This window comes from Plectropomus leopardus, chromosome 20, assembly GCF_008729295.1.
Source record: "Plectropomus leopardus isolate mb chromosome 20, YSFRI_Pleo_2.0, whole genome shotgun sequence".
Classification (NCBI taxonomy): Eukaryota; Metazoa; Chordata; class Actinopteri; order Perciformes; family Serranidae; genus Plectropomus; species Plectropomus leopardus.
The window spans coordinates 9022940-9036666 of NC_056482.1; the positions used below are offsets into that span (position 1 = coordinate 9022940).

The following is a 13727-nucleotide window of genomic DNA, read 5'->3' on the forward strand; positions in this document are numbered from 1 at the left end:
GAGCAAAGAAAGAAGAAATGATCAAAGAATTAGCAAGTAATTAGTAAAAAGTGCAAGAAAATAAAATGAAGCTTAAAAATAATAATTCAATTAAAATTCACAAACAAGGCAAGTAAGACTTGGAAAAAGTGTTTTAAAAAAATATATAAAAATTCTGTAACATATTTTAAATATGCAATTATGATAACTGTAAATATATTTTTCCCTAGGTTTTTTCCTTTTTTATCCCCTAGACATTTTCTTGAGCTTTATAAGATATAAATATATCATCTACTAAATCTACTAATTACTTGCAATTTGTGAAACATTTCAGTTGTCATTTTTACCATTTCCCAAGTTGCCTAATGCCCTTTTCCCCATGTTTTTGAAAAAAAAAAAAAAAAAAAAAAATCAAAACAATTTGCCCAGGGCTCAAAGGTCTAAAATAGTCTGAAAGCAGCACGAGGAAAGCAATGTTGCACCAGGTTTCAAAGGGTTAATAAACCTTTATATCTACTTAAAACTACATTATTATTAAATGTTTATATACTCATAAACGCTAAACAGAGTAATATATCAACGGCTGAGCTCCAAATGTCCTCATCTTCACTCTTCAAGCAGACTTATAAAAATTTCAAGTTTATGCACCAACAGATTAAATCAAAAAACATCTGTAGAGTCACAACAACAACACAAGGTGCAAAAGGTGTGATGGTCTCTTGGTTTCATCAAAAGCTGTGCGCAGTTTATATTTATTGTATTCTAAATTTACATTTAAAAAAAAAATGCCTGCCCATGTCTTAGAACCATTATGAAAGTTAACGCACAAATTCCATATACATCTCATTGTATTTTACATAGAGGGTCAAAGGAAAGGCATGAAGGTGGCATGATTCAGATCAAGGCTCAAGAGAATCAGAAAAACAAACATGAATAAATAGAAAGTGCTAACCTTAGCAGAAAAAATGCCTTCTCTTAGAAAAAAAAACCAAAACAAAACTGCAATGTGGAAAGTCTCAAGCTCCTGTTACCCAGCAAAGAAATTCATACAAGCTGTCTAAAGCACGTGGCCTGACACTGGGCCTGTACACAAGCAGAGTGAAAGCCAGAAACTAGTGTGCAGGAGCGATGGACATACTGGAGTTGGGCGTCTGTTCTTATCTATAAATTATAATGCAAACTGTGCCTAAACAGCTTATCACTAAACATAAACATCTAGGGAGAAAAACAGAGGCAAGCTCTCTTGTCTTCTGTTCCTAGCATTCATCTGATGCGTGAAGTCGCAGCTCTGCAACAATCGAAATATTCAGTCGTCACAGAGAAAAGGCGTTCTGGAGCTGAGACACTCGCACTGAAGCTACTGCACAGTCAAATTGTTTTCTCTTCATTTTATAGACTCATTCAAAGAAAACCTGACAAAATATATTGTTAGAGCTCAATTTCTGCATGTCAGTCTTGTAAACTCAAATTCCAATAACCGTGTCTGAAATAACCATTTAAAACAGTTAAAAGCTTTGGGATATTTTTTTAAAAAGTTTTAATGACAAGGTCATTAAAAGTCATGCACGCTGCAAATAACTGCATGCAGTAGTTATGGTAACCCATCCAAGCACTTTTTATTTATTAATAGTCATAAACACACACAGCAGCTTCATCAGAGGAGCCTACGCCCTCTTGACTTTTGAATGTGGAGTATTTATACGGAGAGCCATTTGCATGTCACAGGAAGCAAAGGTCTGCCACAGCTGCCTGTAACATTTACCTGATAAAGAAAAGAAACGTTATGTGGATTGATTATCAACTTCATATATATTTTTATATATATATTTATATATTTCTCTTCTCTCGCTCGCTCACTCTATTGCGCACTCGCACATTTATCCCACTTGCTCTCATTTATTTTTGTTTACAATGTAACAAAAATGGTGACAGGCCTGAAATTACAATCACCAAAAACAAACTCAGAAATTAGAGGAGGGAGAAAGAAGGGTGAGGCCAGGGAGGACTGCCGCTGTTTTGCTGCCCATCACTGACAGTTGCAGCAGAGAGGACACAGTCTGCTTGATGCTCGGACATCAAAGAGGAGGTGGCGGAGGCTCCTTCCCCGTAGAGCTGCGCTCTCTAAGCTGGAGGTTCTCCAACGCCACATCTAAAGGCATGATATCAACGCAGCCCATGGCTCCGAAGTCGGCGAAGTCTCGGCGCTCGTCCTCGTCGGAAGAGGAGCTCTCTTCGTGCATCAGCGTGGACAAAAGTAGCTCCTGGACAAACAGGCTGCGATCTGCACGCTCTCCTTCTAGAAACTGCCGCTCTGCTTCAGACATCTTAGGTTCATTCAACCTGAAGTAAATGAAGATTACATTTAAATACATTCATACATTTTTCACCATTTTTTGACATCTTGTAGACAAAACAACCAATCGATTAATCCCGAAAATAGTCAATGGATTACTCAAAAATAAAAACAATTGTTAGTTACAGCCCTACTAGCAGATATAATGTACCTCACTGATTACACAGTTAGTTGTACAACTCAAAAGAACTTCATCATTGTGGGAACAGCAGACATCAAAAGACTGAAACATATGAGGAGAAGAGAGGAGATGCTAATTATGTTGTTACAAGAACTATGAATGTCTTCAAAGCTCTCATACAGGCTTCAGATTTTTGGCATTCTGTTACTTGGACGGTCCCATTGTTTTACCACAGAAACCCACCCTTACATTATATTTTGCAATTAAAGATCAGCTTTACCGTCTAAAAATGTCTGTTAACTAAGTATCAGAAAAGAATGAAACTGTTGGTATTCTTAATATTTCTTGTTGTCAACAAATTCAATAATGAACTGATCCTACTGACAACTGTAGCTGAACCATTAATCGCATGTCACACTGATATTGCGATGTGACAGAATGCAATTTTCAAATTGAAAAAGCTGCAATAAAAAATGCATGTCTATAGGTGAGGATAAGCCTGTATAAAATAACTACTGTCATTTCAAAAGCATCGCAAATTTCCGAACTTTCTGAGCTAACTGCCAATCACGGAGGTCTGTGTGGCTGTGATCGCATTGAATGTGAGGTCCAGTGCCTCCCTTGGTTCCCGCTCCCAGTTGTAAAACGTTACATTGATTTGTGTCTTTCAGAGCAGAGTAACCTGTGAGACCACATATGTGGTCTGTTCTGTGCGCTTGCTTCTTAGTTGTAAACACACAGGTACAAAGAGTTTCACTCTCGTCGTGTTTGTTTCTCGCTCGCAGCTGCTTCTTCAACTCTCAGATGTTAAATTGGTGCATGAGGACTCATAGCATGCAAGGAGCCGTTAATATCAATGTGAAATAGTAAACTTTGCTTTTCAGATTACGCCACATACATCATATTTATTTTTCGGTTGGCCGATCGGACCACTGCATGAGGCGTTCCACTTGTCTGAACATAGAGTTTACTCGCTCTGGGCAAGTGTTAATGTGGAGACTTGACAATTTTCAAAACAAGGGCAGTTATGATAGTGTTATAACCATGTAATAATACATTACCAATACGGCCAACTGGCTACACTCACCGTGCTAATAGGAACTGGGAGCTGTGGGACGAGGATGAGGGATTGTTTTCACCCACAGTGGCAGTGTTGGCAGTTGCTGTGCTGGGTGGAGGGATGGCGGTGCCAGTGTTGCCTGGGTTGTTGCCGCGTCGTGTCGCGTGGCGACCCGTCTCCACTTGCTGTCGTGCTGCCTGAGCCTGCTGTCGCTCCAGCTGCAGTTGCATCTGGAGCTGCTGGAGCTGTGAGGCTGAAGGCCCTGATGAGTTTATCTGCCCCCCTGCTGCACGCCGCACACCTGACAGCTGAGACAACAGCTCTGCAGGAGACAGCAGACAACCGTGGTCACATTTAGCAGTTTCTATGTAAGTCATGATTTCAAAAGACAACACTGTTGATAAAAGACGATATGAAGGACAGAGAAAAGGTAACAGAGTGACCGGCATGATTTTACAAAAAAAACCTATGATCTAGAATCAGCCATCAAGGGATTGGTTGAAATCTTGTCTGATTTTTGTTTTCTAAATACGAGGGAAAAAAAGATTACAGACCATAACATGTATATTACTTTAAAATACTCCTGACTTGTTACTATTAGATTTTTGGATAAAAGGGTGCACCCTTTTTGGGGGCCAATCACTGATCACTAGAGGCAGTATTAGCCGATACGGATCACAGATCACTGGGTCTATTTGAAGCCTTCTATTTAGCGGGTAGCTTTCTTTCTTTTTTTTCTTTCTTTCTTTATTTATTTAAGTATTCTCAACAACATCAACTTTTTTTTAAACAGATTTACCACAAAACAAGTTCATTCAAACCTGTAGATTGGAAATGAATGGACATTAGTCATACAATGCAGCAGTTTTAATAGCATGTCCGAAGTTTTTACCAGCAGAAGGCAACAGTGAAGGATCTAACTCAACTTGTGAGTGAAGAGTGTAATCTGCAGAGAAATGCAAAATACTCCTGACTCTCACCTGCGATTGGGTCCATCGCTTCTCTGTTACTGGGGGTGTAAGTGGAGCTCTGTGAAGAGGAGGATGAAAGTCCCCCTGTGGAGCCGCTAGTAAAGTGCATATTTGTCCGTCGTGCTCTGGGACCACCCAGTCCTCGTCCAGGGTGGAACATCCTGCGTACATGTCGAACACTGCTGGACTCATCGTAAACGAGGACTGTTAAGGGTCACTGCAGTACTGTCACACAAAGTATTACATCATAACAGGACATTTTTTAAACACAACTTAATGTAGAAGTTAGTGTGTAGGACACACAGGAAGGATATTAAATCTCTTGGTGCTCTGTGTTCAAGTGTGAGGTGAGCTGTAAAGTCATCTGTGACGTGGTTGGGGTCCCCTCCTGGCAAGGCTGCACATATTGGACAGATCTGAAATGAGAAAGAGGGAGACGTTTCTGTTTGAGATGACCATTCTTTGACAAAAAATGTTGTCCTGTGCGCCACCTAGCAATGAAACAAAATGAAGGTGGCAAGCAATATGGTTTCTCTCTTTTTTTAGAGTCAAGTTTTACCCTGTTCAAATGTTTTCTCGAGTGCAGCATCATAATGAGTGGCACGTTTAGAGATTTAGAGATTGTAAATTCTTACTAAGAGTGACTACAGAGCTGTTAACATAAAACTAAATGAAGTCAGTTGAAAGAGTACTCCAACTATTTAGCATTGCAATCCTGGAACACTGCCAGACCGACAATGGACATTACATAGAAAAAAAGCATCAAAACTGATGCAGCAGAACAATATTTTCCTTCACTTTTTTATTCCACAAATTTCTTATCAAAAAGTGGTGCCCACATTACCAACAATGCAACTCGACAGACAACAATTCAGTTAGATAATTCAGGATAAAGTAGTCTTAAGCAGAGAGTTGGCGCCACAGTTCTAGAAAGATTTTTTTCATTTTCAACTTAATACTCTTTAGCCCCAACCAGCACTGACTCCAGTGACATCACTTAAGGCAATACATCGATTTCACACAGTTCCCCCTGGAGGCACAAAAAATACTTTATACAACTTTTTTTCCATATATACAGTCATATTCCCCAAGAACTGTAAACAGACTTTGATGAGTAAAATTGGTGGAGTTCCCCCCTTTAACAGTACGTTAATAGTCATGAGTAAATGCTTAATGTGCTAATATGACATTCAGCTTGTACATGGGACAATGAGGAAATGATTATCGGCTGAGCAATTTTATTTAAAGGAATTTAAAGGAATACTTCTCCCACCAAATGTCCATTTGTGTATTAATTAGTCATGCCAAGTCACTTTGAATGTGAGAGAAACTAAGTTTTCTTCATAAAGTCGATGTTCCTTGTCTCTTTTGTGTAGGTAGTAGTATCACTTTACTGTAGTTAAAAAAAAAACATATCTGAAATGGACATCATGTAGATAAAATGAACCACTGCCTCTGAGATTGGTCATTTAACCGATTAGTCGATCAATTGAAAAATCATCTTTAACAATGTTAATAGTTGGTTACATGCCATTTTTTGAGCAGAAACACCAAACATTTCCTTCATGTAGTTTCAGTGTCTTTGATGCTTTTTTTTGTTATATGACAGTAAAGCGAATATTGTTGGGTTTTGGACTATTGAACAATAAAACAAGCAATCTATATGCATCACCAGGGGATGTGGAAAATTATTACAGGAATTTTCCATTGTTTCCTGACATTTTATAGACAAATTAAGGAGCAGATGAATCGATTATGAAAATAATTCATTACAGCCTTTATCAAACGCACTAAAAAACAGGTGAAGGAGCAGCACTACTGTGTGGTCTGCACACGCTGCACTGCAGAACAAAAAAGGTTACTATTACAGAACATTTCACCACAAATGAGTCCATTACTGCTGTAACAGTGCACTCTCAATGTAAAATCCCAGCAAATGACATCATGTATGTTAACTGCCACATACAAACACAGCAACAAGTTACAAAAACACTCCACCTTAACTGTTGTCTTGTTTCTGTTGGCAAAGTTTTTTCTTAGTCTGTGAAAAATCTTCTTAAAGACAAGAGTAGCACGTTGTTCTACAGTTTCCTTATTGTCAATGACTGAATATATGTGACCCCAAATTCCATTAAAAACACATCACTGACCCACATGTTGATTCATTATGAATAAAACGGCCATTGTCAATCCCACATACACCATTTTGCTGCTGTAAATACTCATTAATGCACCGAATGCATACAGTTTAATTTACAGCTAAATATAGTCCGGACCAAATGCACAATCTACTCCTCTTTGAGAAACATTTGCTAAAAATCACAGTGCCCAGCTGTTTTAGAAAATGACTTGGCTTTTCAAAAAAGTTAAAAGATATGCTATTTATGAGCATTTTTAATTATTTATATCCTTATTAGGAATAATTGTGCTTGGGTCTTGGCACACAGACAGGGTTGGGAAGTTGGGAAGTATTGAGAAATGGAATAATTGTTGATTTTGGTCATTCTATGGACTCATACATTAAGACAACGTATGACACAATGTCCCCCTCCAACAAAATCCAACAAAACAGACCTCAGAGGAACTCTCTGCAGTGCAGCAGCTTGGTTTCATTTGGTACAAGTGGCCAACTGGAGCACAGACACTACGACTTAGCTTTAGCTGTTGACTACAGGGGTCTCTTTTAATGCCCCATCACTGCTAGAAGACCTACCACTGACTGGCAAACTACCTGCAAGCCAACCAGGTACGTATCAGCACTGTCAGCAGCTGCCCGACCCTAAGCCTCGCCTTTGCTCAGTTTACTCAGCAGTGGACAACGCTCATAAAAATCCTGCTCTGACAACAAGTAATCCATAAATGTCCTCTGTTTGTACTTTCTCGGAAGTCATTTTAGCTGACAGAGGTGCACAGCTCGACAGCAATAGCACAGTCTAATGACTTCAATATAAAGTACGTCAGTGGACAGCAGAAGTAAACTAGGCTGCTGGAGCTGCCTACAGCAACAAAGACAACATTTGAAAGTATTGAGATGTTATTGATGAATGACACATAAATTGACCGTTTAAAATCTGTGAGCCGCGACCCTTTAATATGTGCTGTATACTCACCACCTCTGTGGAAGTCTCTGCATGTTCTGAGGTGACATGCTCCTGTAGGGACGTCTCTGTGTAGCCCATCTTGCCACAGTAAGGACATGTGAAGGACTGGGGTTGCTCTACTGAAAAAGTGTCTCCTCCATAATACAAGTCTGCAAAAAGACAGAGCCATCATTATTGTTTGCCAATCAATATTTTAATTATTAATAACCATGGCATGATGAGTTTGTTTAGGATCAGCCACACAAGTGTCTGTCTGTCTGTCCTTACCATAGTCTACCCTGGTTAATATACACTGCATGGGGTGCTCTGTGGTGTGTCTTGTCGTTGTGGCTCCGCTCTCGTAGCACGATGCGCACAGGTCGTAGTCGTAGCAAATTAAACACTTGAACCGTCTTCCTCTAAAGTTCCCTTTTAAACATGCATCACAGCTCACACCTGCAAGAGAACAGAGGGATGTAAAGTCAAATGTGTGTACCTGACAATAAAGTTATAAATTCCTTATGACTGCGTCTGCAGGACTGACTGTGAGAAAGTAATCTCTATCTGTAGGCCAGTCTCACTCACAAAAGCATGTGTTTTGGAGTGGCACCAACCCACAAGTACCAGTGATGAAGAACTGTGGCATTCCAGTGAACTTCACATTAAAGGTCTCAAAAACTCAACTCAGAGACATGGCTCAACCATATTCGATACAGCTTTAGTTACTCATTTAAAGCACTGTCTATGCACTTTCAGGTTTTGCTTTTTGTATTCATCTAGACTAGAGCTACAGAGACCAAATTTGTCAACAGAAGGAGAAGGTAAAGGGCAGCCAACCAAGGCAGCAGACATATTGTCAGCTGTTTCTATATTTTCCAAATGGCCTAATACTATTCACAAGCCATAATATCAAATATAATGGCATCTCTGTGCTTGTCCACTTTCTACGGCGTGATTACAGTGAATACCTCTTCCAGCACTGGCTCACTACTCTGCAGACACAACCAGTTATTTTCTGAGACGTAACAGTTATCATTACACACAATATTCCAACTCCTGCCTCGCTGACATTTCTTTTGAAGAGAAAAAAAACGCCTTATTTGGCAAATGGTGGATAGCAGGTATGCAAGTATTGTGGGGCTTTCCTTTATTGAAACTAATCTGATGTCTAGCAACAAGAAGCTTCAAAATACAAAGAGAAAATTTCCACATTTATTAACCAAAGCCAGGCCTGAGCAAACAAATCAACCATCAATATGCAGTTATCAGCTGTATGTGTTGATTAAAGGTTGCACTCACTGCAGCAAGTTTTACAGAAATATTAGCACCACCTTGTTTAAAACTGTGAGCCTTCTTTGGTTTTAACAAGGATTTGTGACTGTCTTAAAGACCACTATCATAATCTTAAAGGCTAGCCCACTGTGGACAACATAACCAGTTATCATGAACATTTCTTGTCCTACTTTCAACGAGTTTAAATGAGTTACTCTGGCATTATACTTGGTCCCTTGGGGCTATCTTACTGAACATTTCTCATGTTTGCTCTGTACAACACCTTAGCAACTTCTGAGGTGATTAAACAGGATAACCTGGCTGGCCTGCTACAACTAACAATATGTTGTGAATGAAGTGAGCCGAATTTACACTCCCATCTGGTTTGCAGTTAAACATACTGTAACTTAACCCTAGCTAGCTAGTAGCCTGCCAGATAGCTAACTTAGTGTTTGGTTTATGGTCTGAGGCCTCAGACTTTCTTCTTGATGACAGTGCATTCGCTAACAACAGTGGGTTATGTGACCAGACGGGACAGTATGGCGCTAACATTAGAGCTACGGGCTCTTAAATGAACACGTAACCCGAAATAACAGCAAAACATGATCCTAGCTATAATGGGACATGTATTAAACAACTACTAAGGTTGTGGGAGAAAGTATAAGCAACATTAAATAGCAGCTACACCAACGACTTCATATGTTAGCATACATTAGCCTGCTCGCTAGCCCAGCTAATGTAAGGTACCTAGCAACGGCTAACTGCTAAGCTCCGCAATGTTGCCGTATCATTGCGAGCAGGTTAAGAGAAGTAACAACATTTTTCTTCAAATTATAATTTATGAGATACGTGTGTGAGCCACAGTTGCTGGCCGCATGCATGTGTGTGTTTAGACAAGCCCGTAAACAAGTCGCGAAAAGCGGCTGACTTGAATAAGCACTTAGCAAATCTAGCCGAGGAGCTAGCTGCTCAGGTAATGTAGCCACCAACCCAGGCTCTGTGGACCTGTTTATCAACTCACCCTCATGTCGGGACATCCTACAAACAGCGGCACAGCCCCTCCTCGGGCTCCCCAGCGCGGTTAACGGGGAACGATACAGTATTTTAGGTAATAAACTGAGAAAAGCCGTCACTCTCGTGTCTTTTTCAAGCAAGATGGATCCGCCAGCAGCTTACAGTTTGTTCTGCTTCCCCTCCCAGAGTGTCACTTATCGCTGAGTGTCGCGGATGAACACCAGGCGGCGCTCTCCGACATCAAACTAGTCCGGCCAACGTCAAGACCGTGAAGAGGAGTTTTCCTGCCAACATCCTCTTTCAGTGATGGACCAAGTTTTAGGGTCATTTACTAAGGAATAAAATAAGCAATAAGACGATTTGAAAATGCTTGTATAGTAGTAGTATTACTAGTATAGTAGTACTAGTAATAGACTAGTAGGCTTAGGTATCGAAAAGTTTGCCTTTTCTTCAAAACAATTTGTTCCTTTTTTAAAAATGAATTCTTTTTTTTTATTTCTTAAATATTTAAATCAAGGGGAGGTAATGGGATTAGGCTGACATATATACAAATCTGCAAAGAAGAAGAAAGTAGGAGAAATTCACCATATGTTCCACATAAATAGTCAGAAAAGAACAATGTATTCTTTCCCTTTATGAAAACAAAATGCTTCACATAAAATAATGATAAATTAACTGAAATTCTGCTCTTATGACCAAATGTCTTATTTGCTCATTTAAACAAGTGGACCCAACAGCTGGGGGGGGCGCATATGACATTGTCAGTCTGGAGGTCCTCTGCTGGAAATTTTCAGTCAAACATGTAATCTTCTGCAATCTGGGGGATTTTTATGCACCTAATTTGTGCCTTTTCTGCTTTAAATTACAGCATTTATTTTAAAAGTTGTCAAAATAAAAGTCCTACTTTCATGTTTTTATTGAGGGGACAAATGCACATGTTGTAAATGTTGAGGGGATTGTGTTCCCTGCCTTCCCAGTGAAATCTGCCCATAGTTTTGTATGTAAACTCTTAATCTTTAAAGTAACTGTAGCAGTCAAATAAATGTATAGGGGAGTAAACAGCACAATATTAACATCTGAAATGGAGTAGAGGGGAAGTATAAAGGAGAATTAAATAGAAATACTAGAATAAAATTAAGCTTAAGTCAAAATTGTCAATAATTTTTTCCTCCATAAATGACTTAAATGGTTAATTTATCATCAAAATTGTTACTTAAAAGCTGTTAATCAAGTAATCTATTAGTATACTATATGTTCCAGCAGGAATAGTCATTTATCAGCTTACGTATTTCAAGACAGAAAATTTATATCAGCAACTCTTTTCATCTAAATATGACCGTAAAGAGTGAGAGAGACTTAGTGAAACATTTAACAGACAGATTTGAAGATGCACCTTTAACATTTTGATAAATTTCTGTTTACATTAGTCGAAACAAAAACAGAAAAGTTCATTATTAAGGAGTTTTTCGTAAAAAGTCTTTATTTTTGTACATAAGATTCAGTTAATTTCTGTGCTGATGATACACATACAGTCTGACAAACCAGTGCATTACAGTGAAGACTTCACAGCAGTGTAGAAGGCTGGGGCGGAGCTCACGACTCTCACTTTCTGCTTTCTCAGACATCAACAGAGATAAAAAATCTGAGAAAACAATCCCAGACCACCTCCAGTGAGCAAAGCAAGACTCGTGACTCTGCCCTCGTGCATAAGCCTGATGTAGCCATACGACAGTTCTGTACATACAATTTATTACATGTGCTTCTTGTCAACAGTGGAGAGTGAGAGCTGAGGAGTATTAAAAAGCTGCCTCCTCTTCTTCTTCTTCTTGCAGTCTTCCCTCAGCTTTATTGTATGTCAGTGAGGGAAAAAAAAAAGTCGAGGGAGAGGCAGAAAAGCGGTCTCCACAATATAATCTCTTTTAACACATTGTGTAGCTGTGCAACTTCTGGAAACAAACACAGAAAACCTAAAAGAATAACTGTGTACTGGTAACTGGTACTGTGTACCGCATACAGGGTGATATTGAGCCTTTATGCTTTGTGTACATGTGTAATTTGCCCTCCACTATAATACGCCTACCAGTGAATACCATTTACCAGCCGCTGCTGGCGAATGGTGACACTGGGAGGAGTTTTAACCTTCCATTTTGCAAATTAAAAAGGTTAAAATCAAAATATGCTACAGACGTTTCTTGTCTCAATAATGTGAAAGCCTCACAACACAGTCATTCAGGCTTTTAACATCACTTTCAGTCAAACAAAAGCCAAAGTAGTGGATACAACCCTCATCTTCATGTATATTTTCAGTACAGAATAATCATACTTTCATTTTCTCATCAAAATATAACAATATTTACATATTTGCAACAGCTTTGAAATTGCGAGACAGGCCAGATCACTTTCTTACGTGTCAAATGTTAATGTCATCATTCATGATAATTATAGCACCTGAGCAAAGTCATGTTCTCTGACCACTGATCACAAAAAAATATGGATAACATCTCTTAAATTACATGAATTATAGCAAACACAATTATGTACAAGTTTAAAGCTTTACATAGCTGAGCATTTACGTATATTTACAGTACAATCAAAGTTTTGGATTTTGAAGGCGCAGCTTTCTGTATCCCTCAGTGAAACTTAGTACAAACATTTAACATCGGAGTCCGGACAAGATTTTTTTTGTTTGTTTGCTTTTGCATTGGTTAACTAAGATTTAAAAAAATAAAAACATACTGGCTGCACATTTGCTTAAAAATAAATGTGTTCAGGTCAGTGTCTTAAGCCAACTTTTTTTTTAAATCAAGGATGTGCCATGTTATACTGTTAAAATTCAGCAAAAAAAAAAAAAAAAATACCCAAAACAAAATGCTATAAAATGCTAAAAGGTACAGTGTTTTCATAAAACTAATAAAGCACATGAGCTTTAAAACAAGAGTCTCAGCTGTCAGACAGGCTGCTCCAACACAAGCTCACATATTGTACTGAAGCGAATAGACCTTTGGACATTGTTGCTGTAACGGCTTAGAAAGTATGTGAGGTGGCTTAGGCGACATTTGATCTTCATACAGAAAAACCTGAGTACTTCTTTTCCTCTAAAGCTGGAGTGCAGCTGTTGAATCTCTTCTGATTTTGTAGAACTGCTGTATGTAATACAGATATATGCTACTTTTCCAACAGATGCCTGTTAAGTGATGGTTTCTTCGTCCTCCCGGGTTCCTCTTCTTGAACTGCTCGGTGTATTCTGCATATCTACAAGAAAGAAGCTGATCTAGAACAAATAGTGTCTGCAAATACTTCAAACACGGTAAGAGAAAGCGCTCTCTATGTGTGAGACCATCTGAACAGCCCCAGTGTCCCCAGTGTAGCATCAAAGGACAAGTGTCTGGAAGTATTTGCAAACAGTATTTGACTGCGGCCTGCGCAGGACACGGTGGACACGTTTCCCAGGTCGTTTCTGCATCGTAGCGCCGAGGTGTCTTTGGGTCTTATGGCGTCTCCTCCGTCCGTCCGACTGTCTGTTTAAAAGTCTGCCTGTCACTTTGTGCGACCTGATGGCTCAGGAAGCAGTCGGTCACAGAGCTGCTTGCTGCTGGATGTTTGGATAGCTCAGTCCATCATGTCCTCCTTTGAGTAGTCCCTTGATTTTCTCTTGAAGAAGCCCATCTGGAGGAGCAGAAAGCTCAGTTACTAAACAGTTACTCTGTACGCTTCTTAGTGTTTGCTGTATCTGCTAAACTGTTATTAGTTGTCATCATTCCCTTTCTTATCGAGTTACTAAAGATGACAAGATCGATACCACTGAAATATGAAATATGAACTACAAATAGTTTTTATCAGGATTAAACAAACCAGATGTAATATGTCAATTAAAGAG

General features: G+C 39.2%; 2 protein-coding genes across 2 annotated transcripts in view; both read right to left on the bottom strand.

Annotated features, from left to right (window-relative positions):
- Window positions 1-702: 702 nt before the first annotated feature.
- On the bottom strand, window positions 703-10039 carry kcmf1 (potassium channel modulatory factor 1). The gene is made up of 7 exons (XM_042509206.1): window positions 9858-10039; window positions 7853-8020; window positions 7595-7734; window positions 4799-4900; window positions 4494-4677; window positions 3541-3835; window positions 703-2319 (listed from the first exon to the last, which is right to left on the bottom strand). Exons 1-7 carry the CDS (start codon window positions 9871-9873, stop codon window positions 2055-2057), a joined length of 1170 nt encoding a protein of 389 aa, XP_042365140.1. The 5' UTR covers window positions 9874-10039; the 3' UTR covers window positions 703-2054.
- Window positions 10040-11312: 1273 nt separating this feature from the next.
- The window catches only part of itga1 (integrin, alpha 1), a 58410-nt gene continuing 55995 nt past the window's right edge, over window positions 11313-13727 (bottom strand). Inside the window, exon 30 of the mRNA XM_042509266.1 lies at window positions 11313-13516. Coding sequence (XP_042365200.1) covers window positions 13460-13516 — 57 coding nt within the window. The 3' untranslated portion in view covers window positions 11313-13459. The remainder of the gene's footprint in view (window positions 13517-13727) is intronic.

Excerpts from the sequence above, each read along its gene's own strand:
- kcmf1 (XM_042509206.1), bottom strand. Across the intron at positions 7,735-7,852 it reads ATTAACCAGGGTAGACTATG|ACTTGTATTATGGAGGAGAC; the intron begins GTAAGGACAGAC and ends GTCTTTTTGCAG. Across the intron at positions 3,836-4,493 it reads AGCGATGGACCCAATCGCAG|AGCTGTTGTCTCAGCTGTCA; the intron begins GTGAGAGTCAGG and ends TGTCTCCTGCAG.